The sequence below is a fragment of the Protopterus annectens genome, chromosome 7.part0, assembly GCF_019279795.1.
Source record: "Protopterus annectens isolate FY-2018-M chromosome 7.part0, PAN1.0, whole genome shotgun sequence".
NCBI classification, from domain to species: domain Eukaryota; kingdom Metazoa; phylum Chordata; order Ceratodontiformes; family Protopteridae; genus Protopterus; species Protopterus annectens.
This window is the reverse complement of record NC_056739.1, coordinates 1,059,900,281-1,059,917,010: the sequence shown is the minus strand read 5'-3', so window position 1 is coordinate 1,059,917,010 and position 16,730 is coordinate 1,059,900,281. Positions and strand designations below refer to the sequence as shown.

The 16,730-nt window shown below is 39.9% G+C and overlaps 1 protein-coding gene across 2 annotated transcripts in view; it reads left to right on the top strand.

The window, feature by feature from the left end:
• The window catches only part of IL17RB (interleukin 17 receptor B), a 287,120-nt gene that overhangs the window by 120,967 nt on the left and 149,423 nt on the right, over nt 1–16,730 (top strand). Inside the window, exon 6 of one of the 2 annotated variants that reach the window (XM_044077615.1) lies at nt 2,195–2,242. The exons of the other annotated variant lie outside the window; for it this stretch is intronic. Within the exon in view, the coding sequence (XP_043933550.1) occupies nt 2,195–2,242 (48 nt within the window). The remainder of the gene's footprint in view (nt 1–2,194; nt 2,243–16,730) is intronic. 2 annotated transcript variants of the gene reach the window in all.

Here is a 16,730-nt window from a genome sequence, read left to right as displayed (position 1 = left end):
TACACTAATAGAACTCAATTCCACAAAAGGTGTGAGAAAATGTGGTAACAGGCACACAATGTTGGAAGCATAAATCAGTGAACCAGAACAAAAGTTGCAAATGCTTTAATATCCGAATAAATAACCAAAATAGACCAGAATAAAACAGTTTAGCATTTTTGTCACAAAGACTTCATCAGAATTAAGTGTTGCACATTCAAAATGCTATTTACATGCAGTCTCACTTAACGGCTCAGACTCCTCATATATACATTCAGTGCTTCCAACTTACTAAGTCCAACATGTGCCACCCAGCCACACACAGTCTGCTATATTAGTTACCTCCTATATCTTCTGTTCATTATTGATGTCTATATAGCAATAGCTGTAAGGCTATACCTTACTTTCAGAATCTTTAACCTGCTGCTGTCCATCTTTCCCTGTCTACAGCAAAACTGCAATACTGTATTGTTCATACATTCACTATTATCCCATGCCATGTTGTATTTTTGTTTGGCTTGCATACTTTTTGTTCAGCTTGCATACTTAACATCTAACATCTGTATACCTAGTATCTATTTTACTGTATCACCTATTCTGTAATGTAGTCTTCTGTACCATCACTGCTTGATTCTGTATTTTGATTCTGTAGCTTTATCATCTTGTTTGTTTTTGGAGCTTTTCTCCCCAGGCCTCTACTGAAAACAGGCTCACCTGGCCCAGTAGACCTCCCAGTAAACAAATGGAAATATGTAAATAAATAATAAATAAAATAATCAATTAAGTATATCACATAACTATAATGTAAACTCTAATATATATATATATATATATATATATATATATATATATATATATATATATATATATATATATATATATATACCCGCAGTAGTGGTGCTGCGGTAGCGTTGTCACCTCACAGCAAGACGTTGTCACGTTCGATTCCCAGCTGGAGTGTCTTCTGTGTGGAGGCATGCGTGAATGGGTGTGCCTTCATTGAAGGTTGTGCGTCAGAGCTGGTAACTCGGCACGTAAAAATCCACTACCAAACATTAGCAGACCGGAGTTCCGCTGTGGCGACCCCTAACCGCAACATGTGTGTGTATATATATATATATATATATATATATATATATATATACGTGTGTAAGTAGTTCAATATAAAAAGCTTTACTTCAAACTTTAAAAATTCTGTTATAAGAATATATTAAAATCATCTATTTAAAGTAAAAAAAAAATTAAATATTTAAAAAACATTTTGAAATAGTTTATGCATCATTACATTAAAGTGTAGAAACATATAAAAACAAGCCTTGTATTTAAATAAGATCTATGAATACCAAAAAATCCATCCAATAAAATCAGTCTGTTACCAGATTTTTAAGAACCCATTGGCAGTGTATGGTCTCTAACCTACTTGTCCTGTTATGCTGCAGAACACATCTTCTATAATGTCAGCATTGTTCCCCTTTTATGCTACTGTCAAGTTGTCACATGGGATTATAGCCCTGATGTGTCTTGTCTCTTTAAGACTGAGGCCTTTTATAAGCATATGGCTGGGAAAAGTATTTATTTAGACTAGATCCGAATGGAACGACCATTTTGGCATTGCGATGATAGGGGAAAATTATTTTTTTTCTGCTTTTATTACCTTGACTGTTTATGCTGTTTATGCTGATAGTCCAGGGCATTTCTTCACATCCACCTCTTCACTGTATTACACTAGTCTGTTATTGCTTACAGTACCTCTACTCACAGTTGATAATTTTAACCCGTTGTTTGTGGGTACTGCAGTGCATTTGATCCATTTAAAGGGTGACTGTAATGACACTGATTCATCTCAAGACACTACAGTGACATTCCACTAGCTCTGGGTAACAACACCCACAACCATTACAGAATGCCCACAACCACATCCTCATTTTTATAACTTCAGTGACAAACTCAGACCTCATCTTAGGGGTTTTCCTGTTAAGTTTTCTTGTGGTAATAAGATTTGTAAATGCTCATCCTGTGTTAATTACTTCAGTGTGATAGGCAGGCGCTCCTGAAATAAATTCTGACACAATTACTACAGACTATTCATAGCTGTAACAAATGTTTGTTGTACAGATAATACACAACTTTGACACTGACAAAAACAAAAATACTTTTGGCAACAGTACAGCTGGTACTGTGTGGAAGATTTATTATGATTTCACTTTTTTTGCAGATTGCTCAGATAGTAAAATGAAGTTTTCAAGACATTGTATTGACTCAGGTACGTAAGTCATTTGCTGTGCTACTTTTTCATACAATGTGTTCAAGAATGTAGCAGTATAAATATTTATTTTAGAGCATAATAACACTACATATAATGATTAGTAGTATGAAATACAGCTGCTATATTTGTGGGATTTATTATTCGGGGTGCAAAGACATGTTTTCACTATTTAATGGAACTGATGCTCTAACACTGGGAACTCTCATTAATGGGTTCTAGAAATTGGTTCACCCTTAATATCAGCTGTGATTCGGACTCTGTCTGAAGTTCCACTGCGAGGATGTTGGACATGCTCATCATGACATCATGTGGTGACGTATAAGCATAGTTACCTGCTGAAACTGGCAGCTGTTTTCTCTTGATACTGTTTTTTAGATCTTTATCTTTACAAAGGTCAGTGAAAACTTCCTGTGTCCAATACTTAATGCAAATCTACAGTGTGCCTGGTGTCATCAGATTACCAGCCAGTGCCTGGACCTGGCATTACCGGTACTGCACTGAGAAGGAGCACATTGTAAAGCACTGATGTAAGTGAAAGAGGTTCAATCCTGCTGTCCACAGATATTGTAGCGAGAAACTCCTGACCTAACACATTACCAGAAGGATGGTGGTGGCTAAGGGTTCATCATGTAGAAACTGGTAGTAAGTCCCATGCACAGCAGCAGGCCACGGCCAGGGCACTGTAAAAAAAAAAAAAAAATACAAGATTCAGAGCATATGCTTGATTAACTTTCCTGGAAGTTAGTCCATTGTTAAAATGACCTTCTCAGTTCTGCAGTTACTGAGCTCATCCTTAAGTTTCAGTTCTCCTCTTTGGCAGATGATAAAGGGCCCAAAGAGGTATACTCTGGCTTTCACACAGATCAGTCTGCTGGAACTGAAGGTTAATCATTCTGATCCAGTAAAGCAGTCCCTGAAGTTACCTGGACATGGGTAAAGGTAATTTGGGAATGAGATTTTCATTCACTGGGTCACCCCAGGCCCAGTAGAGTTTTTAGCCTAGGACTAGCAGGGGTAATTTGAGTCATAGTATAGCTATCTAGCAAATACTTAGTGGACATTTGAATCATTAGTAATAACCTGTGTCCTTAGGGGATATGGTCAGAGGGTCTATATTAGATCACCAAACGCTTAAAAAAGCGAACGGTGATTAATCGACCCTATGTAAGTGAAAGCTTACAATCTCGAACTGTCAGAACAGCTATTTTTTTCCTAGGGAATAAAATTGCTGATCCAAAACACATACGAACAACACAAGCACACCAAACAAACAGCAATCCACACACATGCACCTAAAATCTGACACCTATCCCTACACTAAACTATACACACACCACTAACTATCCACTTACCTTAACCCAAACCCTAACTCTAAGGTCCATCACTATCACACACTCACATCAGCCTCTCCCTAACCCTAACTCACCTAACCCGATCTAACCCTCACGTCCACACAATCACACATATACCTAACCCGCACCCTAACTCACCTAACCCACACTAACACTCACATCCACACAATCGCACACTTACCTGAACCCGATCCGTAACTTTCCACCACAGCACTGAAAATACTGAAGCAACAGAAACGGACAACCAAATTATTTCCCTGGGAAAGAATTTGGGTTTCTGTTGCTTCGATATTTTAAGCTTTCGCTTACATAGGGTTGATCATTCACCGTTCGCTTTAAGCATTCAGTGATCTAATATAGACCCATGGTCAAATGCCAGTATCAGGTCCAGTGCAGCCTCTCTTTACTGAGCATGATGTGTACACTGAGTGTCGGTTCCTTCCTGCTTGATACCCAGCATGTGACTGTCTAACTCCTGCCATTCCATAAGATTGTCCTTAAGCTTCTACCTGAAACTAGTGAAGAGCATGGAAGTCCCCATCTGTAAGACTCTGTGAAAAGTCGAAAGACCTGTAAGCCACTGTCCCTGAAAGAGAATCAGACAGCAAGTGGTGCCCGCCCTCTAACTACCCCTTATGACCCTTCTTTTGGAAGAACCTTGTGGCTAATGTGGTCCTCTGTGGATGGAACTCAGGCCCCCGTCCTCCATGGAAACTCATGGCTATGCATTTGGGAAAGAATAAGGAGAGGCTATGGGCCATGTCATCTACATAGATGATATTTCAACAGCTTGCAATGTGCTATGACACAGTGTGGTTCCCAAGAAGAAGACACAATTTATAATAAGTGTCACACCAGCCATCCTTGAACTAATTTCCATGTGATTTCATTGGTAAAGCATAGGTTCCAGAGACCATAGCATTTTACTGCTTTACAACCAGAGAAAGTTCAAAACTCTTTACCATATGTATGAAGATAGAATGTTATACATGCAGACCTCCACTATTCTAGACTTAAGGAGGACGTTATTAAGACTCTGTGAACTCCACTGTCAGCCTATACATGGCCCATCATAATTATAATTATATTGATGCTGCTCTCAGGGACACATCAGATTTGACCTTGCACAGTACTGTGTGACCAAGATTGTCTTTTCTGAAGGCAGACCTCAGAAACAACAGGATTCCCTCTTTAAAGGAGTAGTTGTCTTTGTCCTAGGTATCTCAATATCTACTAAATAATCATTTAGAGAGGAAACAGGTCTTCATCACTGCAGAGGACTTTTATGATTCACTGTGCACCCCTTCTCTTCTTTTTCGAGATCTAGCCAGTCGCAAGAGCAGAAGAAGCCCCCTCACTGCCTAAGGAAGGCTGCCAGGCATTAGTGAATATTACCCACTCCTGGTCCAGCAAAGTCACTTTAGGGGAACATCTCTGCTGGCTCAAACGCTGCAGTCCTGTGGTATGGGACTGCCCTTGAGGATACTTCTCAGAGGCTATTCCAGTTTGAAGAATAATTAAGAAATACCACTAAGCATGACTCTTGAGAGAAAACCTAACTTCAAAAGTCATGTTAACACCACTTCTAGAAGATCCTTTTGTATTAAAACTATATCACACAAGGATGTATTACTCATTTTGGATATGGTACCAATAAGACCCTTGATTACTGCAGATTTTGCAGTGGTTGGGTGGCAGTGGCTGCAGAGCCAGATGTGCTTGTGGAGCTTCTCCTGGGGTCAGATTCTTACTGTCTGGCCCTGATTGGTGGACCATCCCCACCAAGCTGTTGGACCTCTGATTCCTGCAGCCAAAGGTGGTACATATCCTAGCAATGGATGCTTCTCTAGTAGGATGACAAGCTCAGCTGACCCCTCTCATTGTTTAATGGTCATCGTTTGCCCAGATATGGAGCTTCATTTCTGTCACTTGGAGCTTCAAGCAGTCTTTCTTGCCCTGAAGATACTGGAGACAAAGCTTTTTCTAGGGCTACTCCTGTTTCAATCAAAGAAACAAATAAGTGGGCATGTGTTTCATACCCTACAGGATGTGAAGGACCTGATGCAGACATACTCCTCCATTCCTTCTGGAGTAGCAAATTGAGATGCAATACCTAGTTAAGGTTTATGGAAGTGGGATATTCGGAAATATGGCCCTCCCTCTGTTCTCCTTGGGACAGCAGGACAGGTATGAGATAGTGGTGTATGCACCACATGCTTCATCACAAAGTCCAGAGGAGAAGGATCAAAACCAATTCCTCCCACTGTAGCCAAGAATGATGTGGTTTCAGGATTTCAGGTACAAGGCAAACAGGAAATTCTCCCAGAGCTAGCAACATCCACTGTGACTGGAGAAATATTCAAACTCAGCTCATAGCCTTGCAGATGATGTTGAGCTTTTGCATCCACTTTGTTTGGGCAAAGCTGTACTCTGTGCCCTCTCAGTTGGTCAAATGCTGTCTTTTCTCTGACACCAGTAAAATTTGGGTCTCATTTATTCCATGGCTTAAGACGCATGTTCCAGTTATTATGGTCTACTTTGGCTTTTTGGAGAACAGGATTGTGGCTAAGTTTTGCTGATCAGGTAGGCCTGTAATTGATAGCAGAATCTCCATCTTCCTCTGACCTCTTCCTCCCTTCATGTAATCTAAATTTCTTGACTGAAAGGCGTGCCTGTCCTATTCAGACCCACTGCTTTTATGGCATTGAAGTTAGTTCCCCGGAAAATACTTCTTCTGGTGGCCTTTGCCTCTGTTCATAGGATCTCTTGGCTTAAAGCCCTCATTTACATGGAACTATATTTGCTGCTTTACAAGGAATGGGTCTGTCTTAGAACGAACCCACATTTTCTCCCAGAAATGTTTTTTGAATTTTCCTGGAACCATTCCATCATCTCCTTTTCTTTCTTTTCTGGGATAGGGCAAGTGCAAAGAGAAAGCTCTCTGAAACCTAGAAGTACATGGCCAGCAGATGTTTTAAATGGAACAGGTGCATGATTTTAGAAAGGTAGAACAACTGCTTAACTCTTTCCCTCCAGAGAGGAAGGGCTTACAGTTGCCAAACACTTTCCAAGTGGATTGCCAACAACACTATCATCTGTCATCAGGCAGCTGTCTGCTGGAAAAGTCTGCCATCAAAGCTCCCTCAACTCAGGTAGAATCTGCCTTGCTTGTTTAAAGAAATGTCTCCACTGCAGGCACCTGCATCATAGCCACTTTATACTGATGCAGAATTTCACTGTTTATTATTATCTCATCAGTGACTCCTAAAGTCAAAGTTCCATGTGTACCTCTGTACTTCGGGATTTAGTCTCCTGAACTTTCATCTTTAAACAGTCCTGTATTTCATTCCACCCAGTAGTTTACTGCTCAGGATTAAGTCCAACCATGGACCCATCAGGGACAGTCACTAATATTAGATGTAATTGATACAATATTCCTGTGTTAGTTGATCTACAACAGGAGTGTTCTAAATGGGCCACCAATCAATTCTGCCATTGCCTATCCAAGTAATTGTACAGATCTATATTACTTATCAGCAGTGTACATGCCTTTTCTTCTTTGCTTTGTCTTCATTTATAGAGGGTGTGATTGCTAGTGGTTGCAGGCTAACTGGGAAACTCAGGGGTAGGCACTCCCTTGTCATATAACATGCTTTGCCGCTAAGGGCACAAACATCTTACACAAGCTCTTCTGAGAAAAATGTTGGCTTTTAAATGACAGAAAGATGAAGTCACTCATAGGCGACATCAGGAAGCATCACCGTATAGACCAGATAATACATTAAGAACATATGTGTTATATTTTGTCCTCAGAATGCACATTACATTTTAAAGTTATATAGAGAACAAATGAGCATTGTATTTCTGGGAAGATATATAACTGCAGTTTGTAGACAAAACTAAAATGTATGTAGCTGTGTGGATGCACACTCGTGCGCGCGCACACACACACACACACACACACACACACACACACACACACACACACACACACACACACACACACACACACACACACACACACAGACACGCACACACACACACTTACAAAGGCACATATTTAAAGATCTATGCATACTCTGGAGGCAGGGCATACACAGAAACTCATTTTATTTAATGTGTAGATACCGAGTCATTTTGCTTTTAAAACATTCAATAAACAGTGGGTGCATGCATGTATGTAACTGTGTGGATGAAGAACACTCACACACACACACATACACAGTCACACATTTAAAGATCTAGGCATACTATGGAGGCAGGCATACACAGAAAATCTCATTTATTTAATGTATAAATACTGGAGCACTTGGCTTTCACAAATATTCAATAAACAGTATCTTCATTAGTTCATCACTCTCTGATCCAGAAATCAAGCATTTCCAACAGTACACTACCAGACGGTATTTCTTTCAACTAGGCCTCAATCTCACCTCCAGAAATCAAGCACAGTCCATCAGTGATGTTCCACTGGGCCTCCCTGAGTCCATGCTTGCAGATTTTCCTTTTGGCACATCATAGCATGTCTTCAGCAAGGAACTAACTTAATGACTTTAGCCTTCCAGGCTACTCTGTTTTACACTCGTGTAAAGTTCTTGTGATTTGCTAACTCTGGCAGTTAGAGAGGATTAAGACTATGAGCTGTTAAGTTACTTCCCATGGTGCAGGTTTAGACTACTTCAGCCTCTATTTGTCTGCTGTGTTACCTTAACCAACGAACTTAACTGAAACTGTGCTTTCAGGCAATTGGGAAGCTGGTCTAGGCTCCTCAGTGGTATCCTGAGCTGCATGCCTAGCAACTTCCTATGAACCTATGAAACTTACTGTTTGTGGGAGCCACTACAATAATATTTCCATGCTCTACATTGCCAAGCATTTAAATGAATGCACATATTTTAATCAGCATGTCACAAAATCATAACATTTCCAAAGCTGTATACATTTTATAGAGTCAGCAAGTTCATATTTACGTGTGTGTGTGTGTGTGTGTGTGTGTGTGTGTGTGTGTGTGTGTGTGTGTGTGTGTGTGTGTGTGTGTGTGTGTGTGTATATATATATATATATATATATACATATATACATATATATATATATATATATATATATATATATATATATATGTATATATGTATATATATATATATATATATATATATATATATATATATATATATATTTATATATCTATCTATATATATATTTGCACACATAAATTTCCATCTCAAACTCACCAATGAATGGAGCTGTGGGCAGCAGCACAGACTCTACATGGTGCCCTATAGGGAGAAGAGTGGTATAGACCAACCGCTTTGGGCATCTACTGTGGTGCGCAGTATCCTCAAGACAGGAGAACATGGATCACAGACTGCATGCTGTGATAGGGCTAGCCAGTCAATGGTGTAAAATATGGCTCTAGTTGATTCGGTCATGTTGAATAATGTCGCCAAAAATGGGCATGGGTAGTTACCGGTGATAAGTGGGTTGAGAACCCGGCCTACTCTGACTCACGCCAGGGATCCGTGCTAATGGTGAGAGGAGTATATGTTCCCCTATTGGCCAGTGTGTGCCTGCCATAAAGCCCAGCAGCCCTGGGTCAATAAGCTACTGGCTGGCTGGTGTCTAATTGCCCACCCTGGGTTACCTGGGATAGTTCTGTTGAGCGAAAGCTGGAAGTAAAACCAACCAACCTCCCAAACATGAACTGAGAATTGCTAAGCTTAATGTAGGTTCACTGACAGGATGCAGCTTGAAAGTGGATGACATGATGATCTGGAGAAGGCTGGACATCGAATGTATCAAGGAGATGAGATGGAAGGGCAGTGCAGCAAAGCCACTTGGCTTAGGATCCAGAGTCTAGAAATGATGTAGGAGTTATGGTGAGAGAGAGGCTTCAGAAGGCAGTAAGGGATATCATCAGAATTAATGACAGACTCATGGCACTCAGACTCCAGTGTAATGATAGGGCAGTATTCATAATCTCAGCCTATGCCCCACAGCAGGGTTGTGATAGTGAGGAAAAGAGTCCATTCAGACAGCAGTTGCAGGACCTACTAGATAACAGGACAGCATGAATTGGTGTTGATAATGGGTGACTTGAATGCACATATCGGGACAGACAGAACAGGATATGAGGACATATCAGGACAGACAGAACAGGATATGAGGACTACTTGGGTCCACATGAGTGGGGCGACAGGAATAAAGAAGGAGAAGCCATTCTAGACTTCTGTCTGGCAAATGGCTTGATTGTAGTCCTGGTTCAGAAAGAGAGACAGTTACAAGATCACATACAAGAGCAGTCAACATGCAACTCAAGTAGACTTCCTCCTAGTAAGGAAAAGGCACTGGGGTAGAATCCATGATTGCAAAGTCATCCCCAGTGAAACAGTCATCCCACAGCATAAACTACTAGTTGCCACCATCAGCTGCAAGCAGTGGTCAGGGAAAGCTCTAAGGGCTGAAGAGAAAGTACAACAGTTCAAGGAATTACTCAGGGCTCTACTACCTCAAGACGAGGAGGAAATAGGTGGAGTTGAAGAAGAATGGCAGCGCCTAAAAGCAGCATGTGTTAGGACTACAGAAAAGATATATGGCTGAACCAGGTATGGAAATAAGGTACATAAGGAAAGCTGGTGGTGGAATGCAGAAGTCCAGGAAGTCATCAAAAGAAAAAAGGAGTGCAGGAAGAAGCGGGAGACAGAATACTGGTTGGCAAACAAAGAAGCTAAGAAAGAAGTTGCAATAGCAAAGAATAGGGCATCGGAGGCACTGTACCAACTTCTGGAAAGTGACCCAGTAAGGGGCACAAAGAAACTATATCAGGTTGTAAGGCAAAGACAGAAAGATAAAGAAGATAGTCAGATACCCTTCATAAGGGATGCCAGCAATAACCTACTCACCAGCCCAGAAGACATCAAAGGCAGATGGAAGGAGTATGTCCAGCAGCTTCTGAATGAAGAAAACCCCACAGAAGCTGTACTGCCCCAGAAACAGCCTATGATGAGAGAAGAAGAGGAACCCACCCTACAAGACATAAGAATAGCACTAAGGAAGATGAGGTCAGGGAAAGCAGCCGGCTCAGAGGAGGTCACAGCAGATATGATAAAGATTCTGGGTGAGATAGGGGAGAAATGGCTCCTGAGCAAGGGAGCCCACAGGATTGTTTTCAGGGGGGTGCAAACCCAGAGCCCTGCCCACATAGCCCCACCCCCCTCCGCCCACGCAGCCGCCCCCCGCAGCCATTCCAGTGTCCCATTACTTGGATATTTCTCCCCAGTTGTCATAGACACTGTTCAAATTAGTGTGCATACTGTTTTATGCTTTACTTCTACAATGATTACAGATATTTGGATTTCATTTACAACTTGTATTTAAAATTTTATAGCACAAACACTGATAGACATTTACTAAACCTAAACAAAGCAATAGTCTTACAATGAAAATAGACTTGGCATTAAAACTTCTCTTCCTTTGAAACCCACATTCACTGAAACATCATTGAAACCCACATTCAAAGAAAATGCACCTGGCCAGTGGCAGGGTAAGTTTACCTTTGGGCTGTTTTCAAATCATATGCTCCTTGCACACATTTTTAGAACCATGCAAAAGTTCTTTGATTCACCTTCCTGACTATTAATTATACTATATAATAATTGAATTATGTCCCTTGTATAATACAGCACCACTTGTTAAGAGTGTGTTTTAAATTTATAGTTCTGAACATTTTTCCTTTAAGCAATGAAACAAATCATATGAACCAATGACGACAACCTGCCCAATTCAGAACATTTCAACCATAAAGGGCCACTCAAACATATGTCATACAATCCACCAATATCAGTCAATATGCACAATGTCTGCAGAAGTAAGTAATCTGAATAATTCCTCATTAAAGAGATCTGAAACTAATGAAGAGGTTGTTGCTAGAAAACAGCTTTATATTTCAATGTTTCATCTACAAATTCATTGCCTGCTGCCCTTAAAGAATAAATTGCCTATGTTACATTAAAAACATGGTAAGCTAGTATATTGCAATAGGGAATGGGTGTCAAGCTGAAAAACAGGTTCATAGTTACTAGGCATCTCACCCAAAGGAGAACATATTCAGGACTGCAGCACCCCACCCTCTTAAAATACAAATCTATATGCTGTGGGAGTAGAACCTACTGCCCTCTACATCAATATGCAAGTATACTAACTGCTGTGCTACTAACACTGCTTTAAAATGCTATACCACAATAGTGATGCCATTTGCTAAACAAAACAGTTGCACATTTTAAGCAGACTTAGCATGAACAGCAGTAAACATCTCTTCCCTTGAAGCTCACAGTTCCTTGAAAATGTACGTGAAAATAAATTCCTCCTGCTAAATCTAAATAGGGCATTTCACTCTCACAAATGCACACCTCAACCTCTTAGTGCAAGAAATCTGGGCAAAGCCTAAAATAAATAGGGACGGATTATAAATATTGTTCTCATGAACGTAATAATTGTAGAATAACAGGATTTGTGTTAGTGTGCATTTTTCTAAAGGATATGACATCTAAAACTCAAATGTCTGTTATTATTTAGCAACTTCAATCCTTTTTATTTATTTATTTGGCATTTGCTAACCAGGATAATCCATCTGTGCAAAATCCCTTTTTCAGTGGAGGCCCGGGGAGAAAAGCTCAGGAGGAATATGGGGCAAAAATCTGGACATTCTGAAAAAAACTGGACAGCTGAGGGGTATGCTACCTCCCTCTTATATTAAATATATAACACACACACGCGCACACACTCACACAGTACCTCTCAATCTCTTAGCAAAGAAATCTGGACAAAGCCTGTTATAATGTTGTGGACAAAGGCCCAAAACTAGGGCCAAATTTAGAAAGTTGCTTGAATAACAGGATTTGTGTTAGAATTAATTTTCTACAGGATATAAATTCTGAAAATCAAATACATGTCATTATTTAGTAACTTTAATCCTTAGCTCATCCCAGTGATTTGTCAAAAAAAAAAAAACTGAATTTTTTGAGGAACAGACCAAAAATATAAGGCAAAAGTCTGGACATTCTGTGGAAATCTGTACAGTTGACAGGTATGACACACACATACATCCCCTGACCTCCTTAGAAAGTGCATAGAACAACAATGTTTGCATTAGTATGCATTGTCTGACGATATGAAGTCAAACTCAAATGCCTGCCATTATTTTCTGACTTCAGTCGTCAATGATTTGCCAAAAAAACACAATTTTATGAGAAACAAACTGAAAATATGAGACAAAAATCTGAATTGTGAGGTATGAAAGTTTTCCACAACTGATAAACATTTTTAAGAAAAGAAAATAGCACAATACATACATTACTTCATAAATACTGTCATACTTCCAAGGATTTATATCACTTGTTTATTTTGACCTTTAACATGCAAGATTTTGAGGGCATATATGCAAACAAGGAGCCATATTGTCTGTAAAAGAAAAAAAAAAGAAAAGAAAAACTCTCTCTCGCTCTCTCTAGGTCAACTGAATGTCTGTAAGTGCAGGCTGCATCTTCACAGTCTTTAGACAGCAGACTGCTTACAACCAAGCTTCACATGATCATAAGAGGTTACTAGGCTAATGGCCCTGAGGCCCTTACAAGCCTAGCCAAGTTTTTCCCTCTTTTAAATGGTGCTATTAGTAGACCTGACTCAACAACAGACAGAGGAGAAGAGACATTTTTAAGTTTCTGCTTTTTCTTCCTAGGAAAATCCCTGGAACGGGACTGACTCATGACAGGAGCACTAGCCTGGAAATCAGGTACCTTACCCCAGCTAAGCAGTATACCTTCAATCACTCATACCTGGAAGGTCAACCAAAGTGTTTTTCCTTGCCCAGTGAATCAACCCTATAGCTGCAGGGAATATGTCAATCTCCCAGTCATTAATGGCTTCCTGAAGAGCTGCACCTAGAGGAACCAGAAGGCAAAAGATGGATGATCCAAGGAAACAGCTTTGGCCACAAAAGAGTCACTCACCAATGACTGATGCAGTGATGGAGACAGACACCCAAGGACTTAACTTTCTTCTTCTTACAGACAGGAGTAGCAAGAACCACAGAGACAGACAATTGTTTAGTGTTCAATATGGGAAAGAAGTCAAACAAGGAGACTGCAAAACCTGACTGAGTCAGTAAACCCTTGGGGAGGAACATCAAGGTTCTGCAGTAAAACTCTTGACAGTCCTAGAAGAGAGAAATCCTGCCCGCCCACACACACACACACACACACACACACACACACACACACTACACACAGATAGATTACATCAATAAAAATATTTTTACACAGCCTTTTCCCTCCACACAAGCATTACACAAGTAAAAATCCCTTCAGTAACATGACAGTCCCACAAAAATCATTTTGTAGCTTAAAATTAATCAAATTCCCACAAAAAACATTTCATGGCAAAATGACATAAATAAAGTTATTTCCCATTAGAAGAATTATCTTCAGAGCCTTGAAAAGATGGTTAGCCAACAATCAGTTTAACAACGCCACACAGATAGAAAGCACTGTCAGCAAGAAAGCTGTGACCCTCTTAAATGTGGTTGATGGATATATCCTAGGTAAGGAATAACCCCTATAGCTTATGATACCGCAACACTGATTTAAATGTTGATTAATCAAATTCATGCCTGTACATTTTTTGTCAAAATGAAACAAGTCAAATATATTCAGAGAATAAACTAAAATATACATCGATAATTAATGGATATTAATAGCATGTATACAGTTCCGCGGTGGTGGTGCTGCGGTAGTGTTGTCGCCTCACAGTAAGAAACTGTCCGGTTCGATTCTCAGCTAGAGCGTCTTCTGCATGGAGACATGCATGAATTGGCGTACCTTCCTTGAAGGTTGTGCATCAGGCCTGGCAAGCCGGTACGTAAAAATCAACTGCCAATCATTAGCAGACCGGAGTTCCGCTGTGGCGACCCCTAACTTGGAAAAGTCGAAAGACACAAAAGCATGTATGCAGTTATGAATCCTAAATTAAGGAATTAGATACCATCCTTCTCCCAGGTCTTAACTGTCTTAACTTCATTCTTCCCATACACAGTAAAACAAACACTGCAGCAGTCTTGGACAAAAAGGTCCAACACAAGGAAATTCTTCCCGCACAAAGGTTAGATATCAGATACTAGCAAACAAAGTAAAAATAATAAAATAAGACCTTCCAACAAGGGACTGTATAAAAATTCTGACTTCAAGTACGCACACAATTAGTCAGCATCAGTCTACTAACATGGGACACTTTTCTCAAGTCACTAGAAAAGTGTGATGACAAGAACTAACAGTTTCATTTATGTCAGAATTAAATCTGCAAAGGGAAAAATAAAAAATAAGGCAAGAGAGGGTGAGATTAAGCTTTAAGTTCTTGAGACTTCATCACAGACTGGCAGATCCTCTTTCATTTAAATAAAAGTATTTAAAGTAAAGCTACTAATAATCCATTACACAGTAAAAGGCTTTATAATTTCAATCCAAGGATAAATGCAGCCCACGTGCTCATCTACAACCAGTAAAGTAACTCATGGAATTTTATTCAAAAACTTTAGCAAAACAGGTTATTACCTAGAGTTACTCCCCTCCTAGAGGCTAACTTCTGTGTACAATTGACCACTTGACCAATTAATGGGAATGGAGGGTGGTCTTGTGCCTGTAAAACTTGGACCAAATACGTCCCCTTAAAAGTTCACCACTCAATCACTAATGACTCAGAAAACATACGATGAAACACTTGGTAATAACTGTGTGCAACATTAATAAAAACAATCTGCACCATCATTCATTCTGTTATGCACCACAGCATGTTTAGTGCATAAATTCCCATGCTATGGTACTTGAATTCAGTATTTTATTAGTGCTGAAGTTTTCTTTTTAAACACTGATACCAACTAAAAAAAGTACGCTGAACTGGTATAACCTGGTAAAGGTAATGATGGATCTTGTGGAATTAAACTCTATGATACAAGAGTCAGTGCTTATTCACAGAAAAGGATGTTAAACAAATTACTGAAATTCACACCATGAAAAAAATGGTATTCATTTAAGCTTTAGCTAATTTTATTAGACCGACCTTTGGGTACTGCAGAGTCAACCTGCTGATTGTAATTTGCCTTTAAATGTTAACTGTTACAAACCAAATACATGCTCCTCATACAACCAACATTGATATACCAATCAATGTGAATACAGCACTAATGGAAGACATTCTTAGCTACATTTTGTTCTCTCCCCTAAAGCCATGAACCTATAGTTGGTATAAAATGCAAATCTGGGTACCTTATAGACTATAGTTTCACGTCTTGCAAAAATGCTTTAAACATTTCTACATGACTGAGCAGGCGACAGCACCAGCTACACTTTAAAGATACACAGTGCACAAGCACTGTTGAAGATGGTACATTGACACACACCTACCTCTCACTTTTACATTCGTCTGGCACTTCAGCAGTTCAAACATCCTCTGGAATTCAAATTCCCGGTAGGTGTGTGAATGATGAAGACATAAACCATCGGTCGCACTGACACAGAAGACAAAAACAAGTCGCAAACACCTGTTGCGTCTCTGCGACTGGATGACATGCAAAGGGCATTCTTAAAGAGAAACGCCCTTAAAAAAACAAAAACAAAAATAAGTTGTTTTTTTTTTTTAAATTAAAATAAAATGAATTTCTCAGCCAGCCGGTTCCAGGGGGGTGCAAGTGCACCCCCTTGCACCTGACTGCAGGCACCCTTGCTCCTGAGTGTACTAATAGCAGTGTGGAGAGAAAGGCATATCCAGATGACTGGAGAATATACTTGTGCCAGTGTACTAGAACAAAGAGGACATCCACAACTGTGGGGAATACAGAGGCATCAAACTCCTATCACATTGCATGAAAGCTCTGGAGAGGGTGATTGATAAACAGATACGCAGAGTAGTAGAATGTAAGATGGGAGATGAACAGTTCGGATTCAGATCAGGATGCAGCACAATTGACCTGATGTTTGCATTGAGACAGATACTTGAGAAGAAGCTGGAGATGAGGAGAAAGTCCAACTGGGCATTCCTAGATTTGGAGAAAGCATATGACAAGGTCCCAAAAAAGCTAATCTGGGCAG